A 13,908-nucleotide genomic window follows, 5' to 3' on the forward strand; every position below is an offset into this window, starting at 1 on the left:
GCGTCAGATCAGAGAAGTGTCATGTGTTTTATCTTTTTGTTAGAAAGGCTATTGGCTGCATTCAGTAAGTGAGCTATCAAACATGCCAAAGAAAATGTACCACTTGGGAAAAGTTATGTGAGCTGTCCATTATTCCTACATAAATATAACTGATTACTCAAGTATTAGATTTACAGCACTCATAATAAAACTTGTTAATTTTTGAAAAGAAACAAGTTGTTTGCTATCAATGAAGCAAGAAAATTTTTATTTTGGTGGTGGGAGTAATAGGGGTATGGTTTGACAGTGAAGGATGTAATTAAAGTTTTTTTGGTATTGACTCTTTATTGTATATGAAAATACTGTTTAAATCAGTAAAACCAAATTAATGAGATCTTCCTTGCTGCTTACTCCCTGTAAGCATATGGGTACTGTTGGAAACCAAGGGGTTTTTTTCCTGAGACAGTCACAGTGAGGGCAGCAGAGATGCATATCTTTATCCCTTTCCTTCACAGCACATTTATATCAAGCCATGTCACAAAACAAACTCCAAGTGCTGTGAGCCTTCCCATAGTATGAGTGCAGGCATCCATGAAAACTATCCTTTGTCTAGTGGCCTTTTCTCTGAGAATGTAATTTTTTTCACTCATGTGTGTTATTCCTTTGAACTCTGAATGAGCACTTTGGCTGAACTTGGCAGAATTATACATTTAGAATTAAATGCCAGCAGTTTCTTCCTCTTACCATGCAGAATTTTGTCATAGGCTTTTCAGACAGTAAGCACAGCAGACAGTGTGCCCTTAACAACAGAAGTGCACATTTATTAGGTTTTTAGCCAACTTGGTTATGGTTTATTTTACACACATTGTGGGTATAAGGCCCTTTGCTTTTACAGGGCTGTTCCCCAACTTAGCCCTGGAACATGCTGGTTAATTCCTATTGTATTCTATAACTATTGTGGTATTATCATTATCTTTTTAGAGAGAGAGAATTATGTGTTATCTGAAATACTGTTCAGAACGTTCAGTGTAGGCATCCTGACAAGCTGTGGCACTGCTTAAAATGCTGCATCTGAAAAGTGTGGTTTTCAACATTATCCAAACTTGTTCTTTATTTGCAATAGCAAGTGAGGAAAGTGTTCTTATTGCCTATAGAGGGGTCTTTGATCTCAGTCACCTGAAACTGAAGTCTTTAACAGTTAAAAGTTTAGTTTTTTTAGGTAGATTCACATCTTAGTTGTCTTTATTGAGTCTTGTATTTAAACTGAGGTGCCAGAGCAGTTATGGTGTTCACAAAGGGAAATGCTGGCTGGCTGCATGTCCATCAAATTTCTGATAAAGAGTCTGCAAAACTTGTGTTTGATTTTTATGAATGCTGTACGTTGTCATTGCAATTTGGGCTAACAAATGGAAAAACAAAACAGACAGGGGTGATGTTTCCAGTATTTTTTCTTAAAATGTGTCATGGCTTCCAAATGCACATACTTACATAATGGCTGGCCAAGGAAAACTTGTTCAGCATCAGAGAGGAATTAGTTGCTTTTTAACTTCCATTGCTATAGAGTACCTAGCCAAAAAAACATACCACATTTCATATCCACATTCCATTTTCAGAAGGAAGTTAAGTGCCCAAATCACCTTTTTGTATTAATTTTTTGGCTTATATATCTTTGATAGTATTTCTTGTCCAATTTCTAGCTCACAGAGTACCCCACATTCTAGATAACAGAGACATCCATAAAGGCCTCTCAAAATTGATTTCCACTGGAAAAAGAAACATCTGTGGATTTCTTTGTATGTCCTCCCTCCATTTCTGTGCTGACCTTTCAAGAATCTTCCATCTTCCATCCTTTTTCAAAGCCAGCAGGAGCTTTGTCTCACTAGGAAGCTCAGGGTCTGGTTCTAAACCAAAGCTGTTTCAGCTGCATACTTGGCTATTTAGGGCAGACAGAAGTTGAAATCAGATCTGTAAAATACTTTGTTGACAGCCACAGGTGAGTCCATGTTCAGTGCATTGGAGATAAGTTATAGGAACAGGGAAATAAGTCTAGAGTTTAACAGTGCAATGCAGCAAGAGCAGGCAGGCAGCCTTTAGCTCCAGACAGCACGATCCTTAGATGGGATTCTGGATCTTATCTGTTGCATTATGGCAAATATTTTGGCCCCTAGCTCATTAAGGCAAATGTTGAAAGTTAGAAAAAAGAACGACCTGCAACACACTGAGTCCTGTGCTGTTGGTGGTTTTAAAGTATTAGAAGATGCAAAAAAGCCTCTGTCAGCAGAGGAATTAATTATATTGACAAAGGCAACAGGGTATGAAAATGCATGTGATATGTAAAGTTACCAAATTAATGGCTTATTTACAACTTCAGCTGTTTTAGTACAGCATTTTGCCCAACTTCAAATTGTTCTAAAAAGGATTAGATATAATTAATGCTGTATGACCTCCTTCTTTCTTCTTTTCAAAGAATGTAGAGCTGTACATCTAATGAGGACCCCTGAAAGGACTATTATGTCCAATTGTCTCAATTATGCAAATAGCGTTGATATTTTAGCAGAAGGGAGGGGATACTTCAAATTAAAAGTTTCAGCTCCTGCTTTAGCCTTTCTGCAGTGCCGGCATTTTTACAGCACGTACATCCCCTGTTTGAAGAGAGGAAAGGAGGTTTAACAAATTGGAGATTTGGGCACTATCAAAGTAGATTTGTTGTGCCTTGTTCCACCATGAGATGAAAATACCCTCTGGGCAGAGAGATGGGTCATGAGACTTCTAAAGGATTACCTTCAAAGGGAGTCATGAGATTGGTTTGAACAAAGAAGCTGCTCACATGCTTATCATATGAAATTCTCTTCTTAAAGTGGTGGAAACCCATCTCCTTGGGAATTCTCATGAACTTCAGAGACTGAAAGTCCTAACAGTGAGATGAATGAGACATCTGAACAATAAACAGAGAGATGGGACAGAAGCGCAGAGTTAAATGCACTTTATTTATTCTAGCTGTAATTCATCTTTCCAAACTCTGACAGACTTCCAGGGACAAGCAGGTAGGACACAATTTTAAATTATTTTTCATTGAATTGCTGATAGTCTTCTACCTTTTGTCACAGCGATACGCACAACTGAAATTTGCGCTGAAGAGCTGCATAGTGACCTGCAGCTGATGGGAGAAAGATAATTCCCTTGAAATGTGTTCTGATTAGACTTCTTAGATTTCTCATTTTAAGAGAAAGAAGACAAAATGAGTTTTCAGGTTCAAAACGGATGTATCAACACTTCAAAATTAAAAAATTTCTTGAGTGTGACTGCAATGTGATGTAGAAATGCTGGCAAAGAAGCATCACGTACCTTTTGATCTACCTCTGCAGAAAATGGAGATGGAGTTCTGGGGTTTTCTTTATTTTGTAGGTTGTGACTTTTCATTTTTTGGGGGCTGTTCTGAGTTTCAAAAATTAGCAAGTAATAATACTTTCTGGAGTTGTCTTGTGGCAATACACCTTCTGATGAGCAAGCTTCTTTCTGTGTGTATTTATTTCCAGGAGAGTTCATCAAGGTCTTATGATAGGTCAGGTATTATGGAAGTCTTGGAACAGGAAAAGAGCAGAATTTATGGTGGTTTTCCCCACCTCGGTGAGTGCTGACAATAAAGGAGGTTGCCCAGTGAAATATGTTTAACAACCATTAGGAGCCCAATTGCATTCGTACTCACAGTGCTGCTCCTGTTGTGTGAAGCAATGCATTCCTGCCATAAAGCTCGATGGGCTGGGAGGTGAGAGGTCTCACGGAGCCCCAGCCTACCTGTGATCTCTGAGTACACATACCAATCTTTTCAAGAGATTGAGGAGCCAAGGAAGCCCACGTTTGGCCCTTTAAAGCATGGCCCCAAAGAGGCTCCCATCCACTGTTGTCTCCTTCCTGCCCTTTGCTGTGGTCCTGCTGGGCTCTGAGCACCCAGCCCCTGCTGAGCCAGAGACAGCCATGGAAACAGCTCTTGGCCTGTTCCAGTCTCCTTTAGCTCCTCTAATTCAGGATTTAAAAGTTTTCTTTTCCATTTTTGATAATAGATTAAATCCAGAAAATGGAAACTTTTATTATATTTTTCTCCACTATCACTCTTATTCAAATAATGGATAGACTGTGGCGAGCATTATAAAGAGAAGGAACAATGTGCTGCACACCGTTATAAAGAAGTCCAGGAACATCACTGGACATATTGTTTTCTGTTCTGTGGCACCCGTTGGTTCTCTTCACTCACCTCTTCATGGGTTTTAGATGCATAAGGACTGAAAAGATTGACCAAATTTTCTGAAAACTGTAAGCTGCGCAATCTCCCATTGCCCTCATCCTCTGTTATTATTTCCGCCCTGAAATATTCAGGTTTTCAGGAAGTTCCCAATGAATGTTGGCAACTCTCTGGTGTACATAATGCAGTATTTCAAACATAAATATTTAGAGTCTGCAGGAAATCATTTAAACCTTAAATTCCAATGCTTTTATAAGGGTTTCTGAAAGATTATGATAAATAATTTTGTGCAAACCCTGCAACCCAAGAGTTTAAATAGCAGGAAATTCTTTTTTGAAAATGACAGAAAGCAGCAGGGAATAAAATGCATCTGATTGTGGCATATTCTATTAAAGGTTTCAGGTCTTAGCTAATGCCCAGAAAAAAATTGCTCTACTGAGTGTGAAATTAGCCACAGAAAGGTGCAAAAAGTTGCAAATTTTTAACAGCTCCTTAGCTCTTTAGCAGAATTCTACCTGAAGAATCTTGCTGGCAGGAAAACTATGTATGCTGCAACTAATGCTAATTTCTCCAGAGACAGATTGGCTAACCAGTGTGTTACATACATATTTGCAAAAAGGGTGCATATTTACAGTACACAGGAGAACTAAATGTTTATAGTCTCCTTTTCTCAAAATGTGTATTTGTTCAACAGCTACAGAATTGAGAGACTTCTGAGATATCCATACATTCTTTATATTGTGAATATAGAAACGTTGCTTTGTAGCAGTTTTAAAGTGCATTTTATTAATGTGCATCTCAGTATGCTTTAAGTACTGGCTTTTTGTCACCACATTTTGAAAATGTCAATGTAACAAATTCTTCAAGCCCAGCTGTTTAGTGTGCTTTGCACTTCAAGTAGTACTCATTACAACTGTGCATTTAGAGCAGACTCTCGTAGATGAGTAATTCTCCATGCAACCTGTAGTCATTTTCTTCGGTTGTTTTATGTTTGTGGTTTGCCCTATTTCATAAAGACAAAGGTCTCTAACCATACTATTATGTCATGTATGAAAAATCATCATGACAAGCTGACTTGTCAGAAGTTGTATAGTTCTCTCTGAACTAGGAACTTGTAATCTCGTATATCGAAGAAGTGCTTATACTTGTAGTCCTTTTCCAAACAGCAAGCACATTTTTGATTATTTCTACTCCAACAGCTTTGTTCTTAATATTGTGGACTTGAATGACCCAGATCTCACTGATAGAAGCAATATTCTAGTCCAAATCAATGGTTTTTTGCATCTGCATATAAGTGCAGGGCTAGTAAGGGCTAGTCTTTTCTTCAGGCATGATTGACATCTATTGACACAATTTTCTAAACTGCAAATAACCAGAAGAATTAAGTATGTGGGTAGTTTTAGTGAGAACTGTTCTCAGGCTTATTTTTGTATTAAGGGAAGTACCTTGTCATGTTGATCATGATTTCATAAGTGTTGATGAATTGCACAAAGTTTTGCTGTTGAGGGTGTTGAATCCCAGGGGTTTTCATTATAATAGCAGTTTTATATTTCAGGTTAGAATGAATGGCCTGTACTAAAGGCTCATATTTAGAATAATATAAGAGAAATAGCCCACATGCAAATAATCTGAAAGCACCCTGACTTCTTTTAAAACCATTATCTCACGGAGTCTTTACATTAGCCAAGACAGATAATAGTTATAGTAGAAAAAACATGCCTGAGCCTTGTCAGAACTAGATACCAGGGTCATCTTAAATCTTTAAATAACAATTATAAACAAAATTATCTTACACATGAAACTAGCAATTACCAGTCTACTTTGGCTAATATAATGTTAGAGGCTGCTTACTGTCTCTCCCTGCTCATCCATCGTGCTGTATCAGACCTCTTGAGAATGGTCACTTAGGTAAAGTTGCTCACCACTTCCCATCTTAGTGTCTGGGTTAGGGTCTAAGATCTGGGAGTAAAACTGGCCTATGGAGTGTCTGCAGGCTGAAGGTTCTTTGGGGAGAAAAGTGCAGAGGCTCAGAACAGGCTGGTGTTTGTGTTCCACATCGCCCAAACATCCAGACAGAATAGCTAAAGGCAAGAGGAGGATTTAGCAAGGTATTAACAGAACTGGAATAAGTAACAAATGGAGATTAACATTACATGTCTTCCCTGAAATTTGGTGCAGTAAGGGAAAGTACAAACTGTTGCAGGAATGCCTTTTGCTTCCTTAAAATGAGATAGATGTGGTGTGTAAGGTTGTCAGTAAATTTATTTTGCATTCTACACAGAAAAATTCTTTATTGTGAAACTACACAGGGTATGTTCTCCCCAGACATGCACTGAGCCAGGCTATGCTGCAGTACACTCCAAATGGTTCTTTAAGTTGCTTTATTATAGTTTCATTAGCTGTATAGTTACATTAGTGCTGGGCTGTACTTGCCTCTCTGTAGGAGCTTATCCAACACACTTTGCTTCTATGCCTCCATGGACTTTGTGCTGAAGCTGGGGATCTCCACCATTTCAGAGCAAGCCAATCTGCTGTGGTATTGAGGCTGTAGCTGTTCTTCCCATTGCAAAGCCTCTGGGGAAGTGCTGTGAATCCCTCCAAGATGCAGCAGAATTGTTTTAGCTTTGAAAAAGGAGCTTTTGCTTCTTACTTGCATACTTTGCAAACTGTGTCCCTCAGTTAATGAACATAGAGAGAAAATGTAATAGTTTTCCTTTTTTCAGCAGATGTTTGCTGGGCCTCTCTGGGAACACAGAGTTTAATGAAGCCTGAAAGCTCCTCACAGCTCTCTGTGCAGTGTAGCACCATTTTCTGGTTTGCACACCAGCAGCAGGAGGGATTTCTGGCCTCAGTACAACACTGCTTGCCTCTCTTATAGACACTGCCATCCTGCCTGGTGTGTGTTAGTCTCTACCACAGAAAAAGATTCCCTGACAAAGTTGCTACAAAAGCATGGGTTCAAACTGAACAATATGAAAAACATAGTGGGCTGACTGTCTTGAGATCATATATAAGATTTGATAGAACTCTCTCTATCACTAAGAATAAAAATTGTGTCGAGCAAATAGGATTTTATTTGAAAGAATCTTTAAGCTGTTACAAATCCCTTATTGATGCTTTTATTAGTGAAAAATATTGGAAGTCCTCTTTGTATTTGGTGTTTTTTGGTACTTCACAGTCTAATAATTACTAAAGCTATTCTTGGTTCTACAAATAGATTTTTGATAAAGCTTATGATTTGGAAATTTAGTAGATTCATAGGCTGTTTCTGTGTTCTGTAGTTGGGGACATTGTTCATGGCTCTGGCTTCTTCATGGCATAACACAAATTTAAAATAGCATTATGGTTTTATGCTCTCTACTTATTTAGCAATGAAGAACTTTTCAATGAAATCTTATCCGTTTGTGAGTGGCTACAGAATTGGCTATTAACATACATCACATAGTTTGAAGGATTTTTCTCTGAGCAAGACCTCGTTATTAGGAGGAAAGTAATTTCTAGGCAGAACTAATCACCTGAAAGATTAATTAGTTGGGCACTTGGAAAAATTGTTCCTTCAAAGTGAAGAAGGATGATGAGTAGTGTAATTGGAATGTTGCATTTAAAGGCAGCACAAAATAGAAATTGTTCTTATGTCGGGATTTAAGTTCCAGATAACAAAGATTCTGCTAATATAATGATTTCTTTTTTCTCCCAATTGTTTATTGTTCTTATTTACTTTCTTTTAAGTAAGAGTGCACGTGCTCTTGATACGAATTTCATTTCAGATTCAGATTACTTCTTTCTCTCACTATCTCATCAAAGGAAATATCCCTGTGCTCAAATCTAGCATAAATATCCCAGTTTTAATTCTGTATAACATTCTAATTTTATAACTGGGCAACACAGTTGAGATTGGATTTCCCTGGTAAAGCCACCTTTTCTGCAGCATACTGCAGGCCATAGGAAGATTACCTGAAAAGTTGGTCGAATGGTGTTAACAGGGCTAGAGATGAATGTTTCCATAAATTACAACAATCAGTCCACATCTTAACAAGATGTTGGTCAAAGTAGTTTGTACTAGTCCACAGATGTAAGCTCTGCTGCCCAGCCAGATCCATTTTTGTATTATTGTGTGCTTGATTTAGCCTGAACAGCTCTGTCAAACCCTCTATTATTCATGACATACATTTGTTTGTCCCCTGCCTACTCCCTCAGTCCATTTGTGCACCAGGCACTGTCTGCACGTCCAATCCCCATCAATGCACCCAGCCCTGCTGTTCACATGCCTGCTGACCAGATGGGCCTGGTCCAGGCAGATACTCTCTGGAGTGCAGCAGCTGTGGAATAGTGCTCCTTCCTTGGGCCCCAGGTGCCTCTGAGCTGTGAGACCGTGTTGGTTCTGCAGTTACAAGGGGAGGCCAAAGCCCCATCCCATCCTGTCCCCAAGACAAGCAAGCCAGGCCATGGAGCAAGGACACGAGTCCCTGTTCCAAGGAGCAGCACTCTGGGGGTCATTGGAGCTCAGAGAGCTCAGCTTTCAGACCTGCTTAAGCCTGGGCTTTGGATGTGCTCCAGTGGCACAACAGACACTCATCCCTGCCACCTGTCACCCCCCAAATTCTTTCACTTCTTTTGCTGGCCATTACATTCATCACAATCACTAAATACTGTGCCATCCTCCAGGGGTATATCTTTACTGAAATTCACAGCTTCTAGTGACACAATGTCATGTCAGAGTTTGCAGCCTGACAGTGCCAGTGGCTTTCCTCTCCTGTCTAAATTCCTGTCTTGCAGATTCACCAAGGATGTATTTATTGGTGCATAGCCCACATGTTGTTCTTGCATAAAGCTGTAGTGAAACAGGGCTGCAGGTATTGTTTTGGTACAGCCTGAAATTCAGGCCCAGTCCTTGTTCACTGAATGCTTGGTTATATATGAAGTTAAATATGTTACATTTAACGTTAATTTAGAAGGAAACTGAAATTATCTATGTGTGGGAGAGAAAATTCTCTTCAGTTGCTGCAGCCATAGACGTGCCTTTTTCTCAGCAAATAGTGTAATTCATTTGCAAAAGTCAAAGGATAATTGGCATTTGTGGAACTAGTTCTTGTGTTTATTAGTTCTTATATTAGCAAGGTGACTAGTGGTTTAGGGTCTTTATTTTGTTACTCTGTGATTTACAAACCAGTTATATATATTATATATATATATAATTTCTATTTGTTTCTGCAGGAGGATGCCTTTTTAATGCTAAAGACAAGTAGCAAAACCATATAGTGGAATGATATAAATCCAGTATTAGTTTATGCTGTTTCTGAGCAACATATTGGTTGCTAGGTTGAAGTATAGGAATTAGCAGTGGTATTGGTTTGTTGTTTTGGTTTTTTTTTAATCATAGCTTAGGAGACCTGTTGCAAGTTTACATAAAGAAGAACAAATATACCACTGAAATGTGTTTTTTTCAAAACTAGGTTCTAATTAATACATTCAGGATTTGCAGTAACAAGCAAGTTTGAACTTCACTACTGTCAACAAGTTGGGATCTGCTTTTATTTTGTTTTCTTCAGAGGTGTGTGGAAAACCACCACTGGCTGTTGGTCTGAAAACTGTAGCTGATCTGTCATAGTCCTTTAACAATTCATCCATTCCGAGGCTGTTAAAAGGTGCTTATTGTTCTTCAAACTCACAAGAGACAGTATGTGTACTTACATTTTTTCCTTGAAAGACCAAGAGCTTTTCAATCCAGAGAGAGAAATGTACAGAATCTGTATAAAGTAAGTAAAGAAAGTGCCCATTTTCTGACAGTAAATGTTTCTGCTCAAGTATTTGCACTGGATTATAATGAAGCTTTGGTTAAGCAGATTAAACAGACAAAAGCAGTGAAACTTCAAAGGCTGACCAAATGTGCTGAGGTTTTTATTTCCCCAGTCTGTAATGCCTGCTTTTGCCTTCCTCTCATTAGCACAGAAAAATAAGCCAGTAGAGCATAATGTGCTGTCCCTCTGTAGTGCCTGCAGCGACTGATTCCTAACAGGGTTCTGGGGGTGAGTATCGAAGGTTCTTTCCAACGTAGCAGTAGATAATAGACCTCCTATGAGAAGGGTTTTAAGAGCAACTGCCCAGCTGAGAGTTCAGCTGTTTGTAGAGCTCCTTTTAGATACCAAGATGCAAAATCTTCCTTCCAAACACAGATGTTTAGTCTGTGACTTAATCCAATGGTTAATTAACTATTTTTATGTGCTTAAAATAGCAAAAGAAACTGTGCTTTGGTAAGCTACAAGGAATAAGGTAAAGCAATACTCACTGGCATGGTGTAACAATCCAAACTGATTTGATATTTCTAGGTTGCATTCTCCAGTATTCTCTACAGAACAGTTAAGTGTGCAGTATCTGTTATCGTTTTTATTGTGAAAAATGTTTCCTGCACTGTGGGATTGATCTGGGCTTTTGTGTTGCTTTGTCAAGGAGTTATCAGAGACCACACAGAAGCTGGAAGTTTTAATCGGGGGGGGAAGTGAATATGTTTAGAATATATAAAATAATAAAACAAAATTAATTAAAATAGTAAATATGTGCAATTTTAGAAGTACAGAAATTGTGTAAGCTCTGTAACAGGTTCCTGTTAGGCTCATTTTATAATGTTATAATTCATTAACTAATATGGTATATAGGAGAAGTTACACTAGACATAGTTGTTAAACAGCAGTGAATTTGTACACTTTGTACATTTGTATGTTTTGGATTAATTTTGAAAAATTACTAATATTAAAATCAAATGAACTATTTTTTAATCTCTGAATATTTTGAACTGCCTGAATATCTGTGAAGTAGGAAAATCTCGTTCTGAGCAGGTAAATGGCATTTACTTGATTTAATCACCCACCTCCACATACCACAGAACCTCATGGATCTCGCTATGGGAGATGTTTAATCTGGATTTTTCTAGAACTGTACTCTGATGCTACAGAACAAAAGCATTTTCTAAGCTCCATTTCAAATAATGCTATTGCTAAAGTTTGTCATGTTGTAAAAGCCTTGCCAGAAGCTGTATGAAAATGATAATTTTGTTAATAATTTTGGAAGAAAGGCTCTTCAGTTTCATTTGAAAAAGGAATCTGTGGAGTCAAGACAGAAAAGCTGACCAAGTCCCACAGCCTTTCAATATAAAATTTAATACTCTTTCCTTCTTATTTTGCTACATCACCAAGCCCTTTATGTAAATCCCTGGGATAGATGCCTTGTCATTCAGAAAGCAAGTAAAGTTGTAAGCTACAGGAAGTTTTGTCTATGAGTTATTTCTTGCTCACTGTTGTCCTGTGAGGTCCCAAACAACTCCATCTGAAATTACATGACATGGTTCTGCCTTGGTAAATCAGGAAGATGGGAGTGGAGAGCAGAGCTGCAGGATCTCCCAGGCCACTGACTGGCCAGACTGGCTCGCAGAGGTACCTGAGAGAGGTGAATTGTGTACCTGAGCAATTATGGATACCTTTTTAACGAAGTAGAAGCTTGGTTTGGCAACTTCCTTGCAGTTACTTGCAAAGAGGGAACTTCAAGTAGTCCCCTATGATTTTAGACATAGTGGAGTAAATGAAGAAGCCAGATGGGAAGTAACAAGTCAACAGACAAAGGAGCTTCAGGGACAGCTCTTGCCTTGCATGAGAAAGAAAGGTGAGCTATGAAATCCTCTGTTGATCATGCTGGAGCCTGTGCAGCACTCAGGGAGCGTGGCTGGTCTTGGAGCTGCTGACAGGCATCTGCAGCTGACTTTCTCAAGTCATACTCTACAAAGTTTTAGTTCTTTCTCTAGGAAAAGCCCCTTCCTTTTTTTTTAAGTCCGCCTGAAAGTTCTTGTGCCATTTTTAGCTTCTGTGTCTGCAAAAATTTAATTTCACTTCCGCAGCACAAACTAAAGCAAAAGGTACAACATTTGCTTGCAACTTGAAAAGACAGTTTCATAATTCAAACTCAGAAGATTTTTATCCACAAGGCGAAGGTATCGGTGCCATCAAATTGTGAGTGCTTTATAACATTTTTCATTTCTTTAAAGTTAAAAGGCTTTGAATTCACTTTTTAAATTTGGTTTGCAAGCAATATAATAGGCCAACACAAATTGAAGGTTGTTTTCTTTTTCCTATTTCATAGATACCCAAAGAGTTTGTGCTTTTATGTCACATAGTCTTTCAGTTTAAAAATGCCTCCTTCCAAGACATATCTCATTCAGAGTAAGATACCTTAGAAAAGACTGGAACTTGATTTACAGTAGGAAAAAATTACCTGAGAAGATGGTTATGAAGGGAAAGTTACTGAGGAGCACTTTCTGCATACAAAAGCATTGTTTGGAGTCAATACTATTATCTGTTTATTTCACAATTTATGCTGATTTTCTGTGCTACGTTGAGTCCATTTACTGTTTACTGCAGTAGGAAGGAGCAGGTACATTTTTTGGTAGACCTTGAAACTTCAAGAGCATCATATTTCTATAGAAGGGTTTTTACACACATTTGAGGTTTGAATTTTATCCAAGTCATAGAAATTCACATCACTTCACGAGTAGATCTATTTGGTGTTTAAAACTAATGTAATGAATTTAGTAGCTGAAAATAGAAGGTGAATGTTGCTGTATCTGCCACAGAGAAATATATCAGTACATTTTTTCCCCTTTCTCTCTTTCAAGGGTCAGAAGGCTTGGATAGAGAAGACCTTTTCTAAAAGAGAATGCATCTATATAATTGCCAACAACAAAGACGTTACCAGGTAACATTTGAAATTTTTGTTTCAACAAAAAAACTTAATACCAGAGAAACTGAACTTGGTTTGGGTTTAGATATGTAAAACCCAATTTAGTCACTGCCCATAAAGGGAAATGACAGGGGAGCAAAAGCACAAATCATGCTTGCACTCCAATCTGCACAGAGCCATGGGACATGTCAAACAGAGCTGAGAAGGCTGAGAGCAGTGAGTTGTTAGCTCCTGCCTTTGCAAACCATGATAGATTCTGCACTGAGGGTGCAGTAATGTGGTGCCATCCTTAACAGTTGGTATGATATTACCAATGACAATAGCAGTCAGGGGGATTTGATTTCTTAGTCAAAATATTAATATTACTCCATGGGCTAGCTGCATATTATGGTCCAGCTTGTGTGGATAACAGAGCAGTTAATGTCACATGCAAGCTGTCACCTCTAAGTAAGAAACCCCTCTAAGTGCTCCTGTTCTGCATTTTTCCTCCTTGCCTGGCTTTTTACCTAGAACAGCTTTCCATACAAGGGAAGTGAATTTTTTTATCTTTGCATGTAAAAACCTAAGCCTGTTAGTTCTGGCATATATGTGCATGTGAGCGGTGTTTCTCTTACTCATCTTGGGCAGTTGAAAATCTAATTTCTGATTTTTTTTTTTTCTTTAATTTTGAAGATACTGTAATCAACATCACTTTAACCTCCAGGTGCTGCTGTGGCCAGCTCATTAACCAACATATTCCACCTCCTCCAAGTATAACAGCTAATAAAAATGAAGAAGAAACGAAGCAAGTGGAAGCTCAGCCAGAGAAATGGTCTGTCAGTAAACACACCCAAGCATACCCAACAGATGCCTATGGAAACCTGGAATTCCAGGGAGGAGGACATTCAAATAAGGCCATGGTAAGGGGCATAGGGTACTCTAAGGTGTTCATCTGGTGTTCAACAGACTCTTGAGTTTTCTTAGCA

The 13,908-nt window shown here is 38.5% G+C and overlaps 1 protein-coding gene across 11 annotated transcripts in view; it reads left to right on the top strand.

The window, feature by feature from the left end:
* The window catches only part of TRPM1 (transient receptor potential cation channel subfamily M member 1), a 125,230-nt gene that overhangs the window by 77,041 nt on the left and 34,281 nt on the right, over positions 1 to 13,908 (top strand). For 6 of the 11 annotated variants that reach the window (XM_072933728.1, XM_072933726.1, XM_072933727.1 and 3 more), the window contains 2 exons: positions 12,879 to 12,958; positions 13,647 to 13,842. In XM_072933728.1, the coding sequence (XP_072789829.1) occupies positions 12,879 to 12,958; positions 13,647 to 13,842 (276 nt within the window). Of the gene's footprint in view, positions 1 to 10,094; positions 10,246 to 10,277; positions 10,490 to 12,878; positions 12,959 to 13,615; positions 13,843 to 13,908 lie in introns of those variants that run through there. The other 5 variants (XM_072933729.1, XM_072933730.1, XM_072933732.1 and 2 more) reach the window with 4 other exon arrangements.

Source organism: Taeniopygia guttata, chromosome 10, assembly GCF_048771995.1.
Source record: "Taeniopygia guttata chromosome 10, bTaeGut7.mat, whole genome shotgun sequence".
In the NCBI taxonomy this organism is placed as follows: Eukaryota; Metazoa; Chordata; class Aves; order Passeriformes; family Estrildidae; genus Taeniopygia; species Taeniopygia guttata.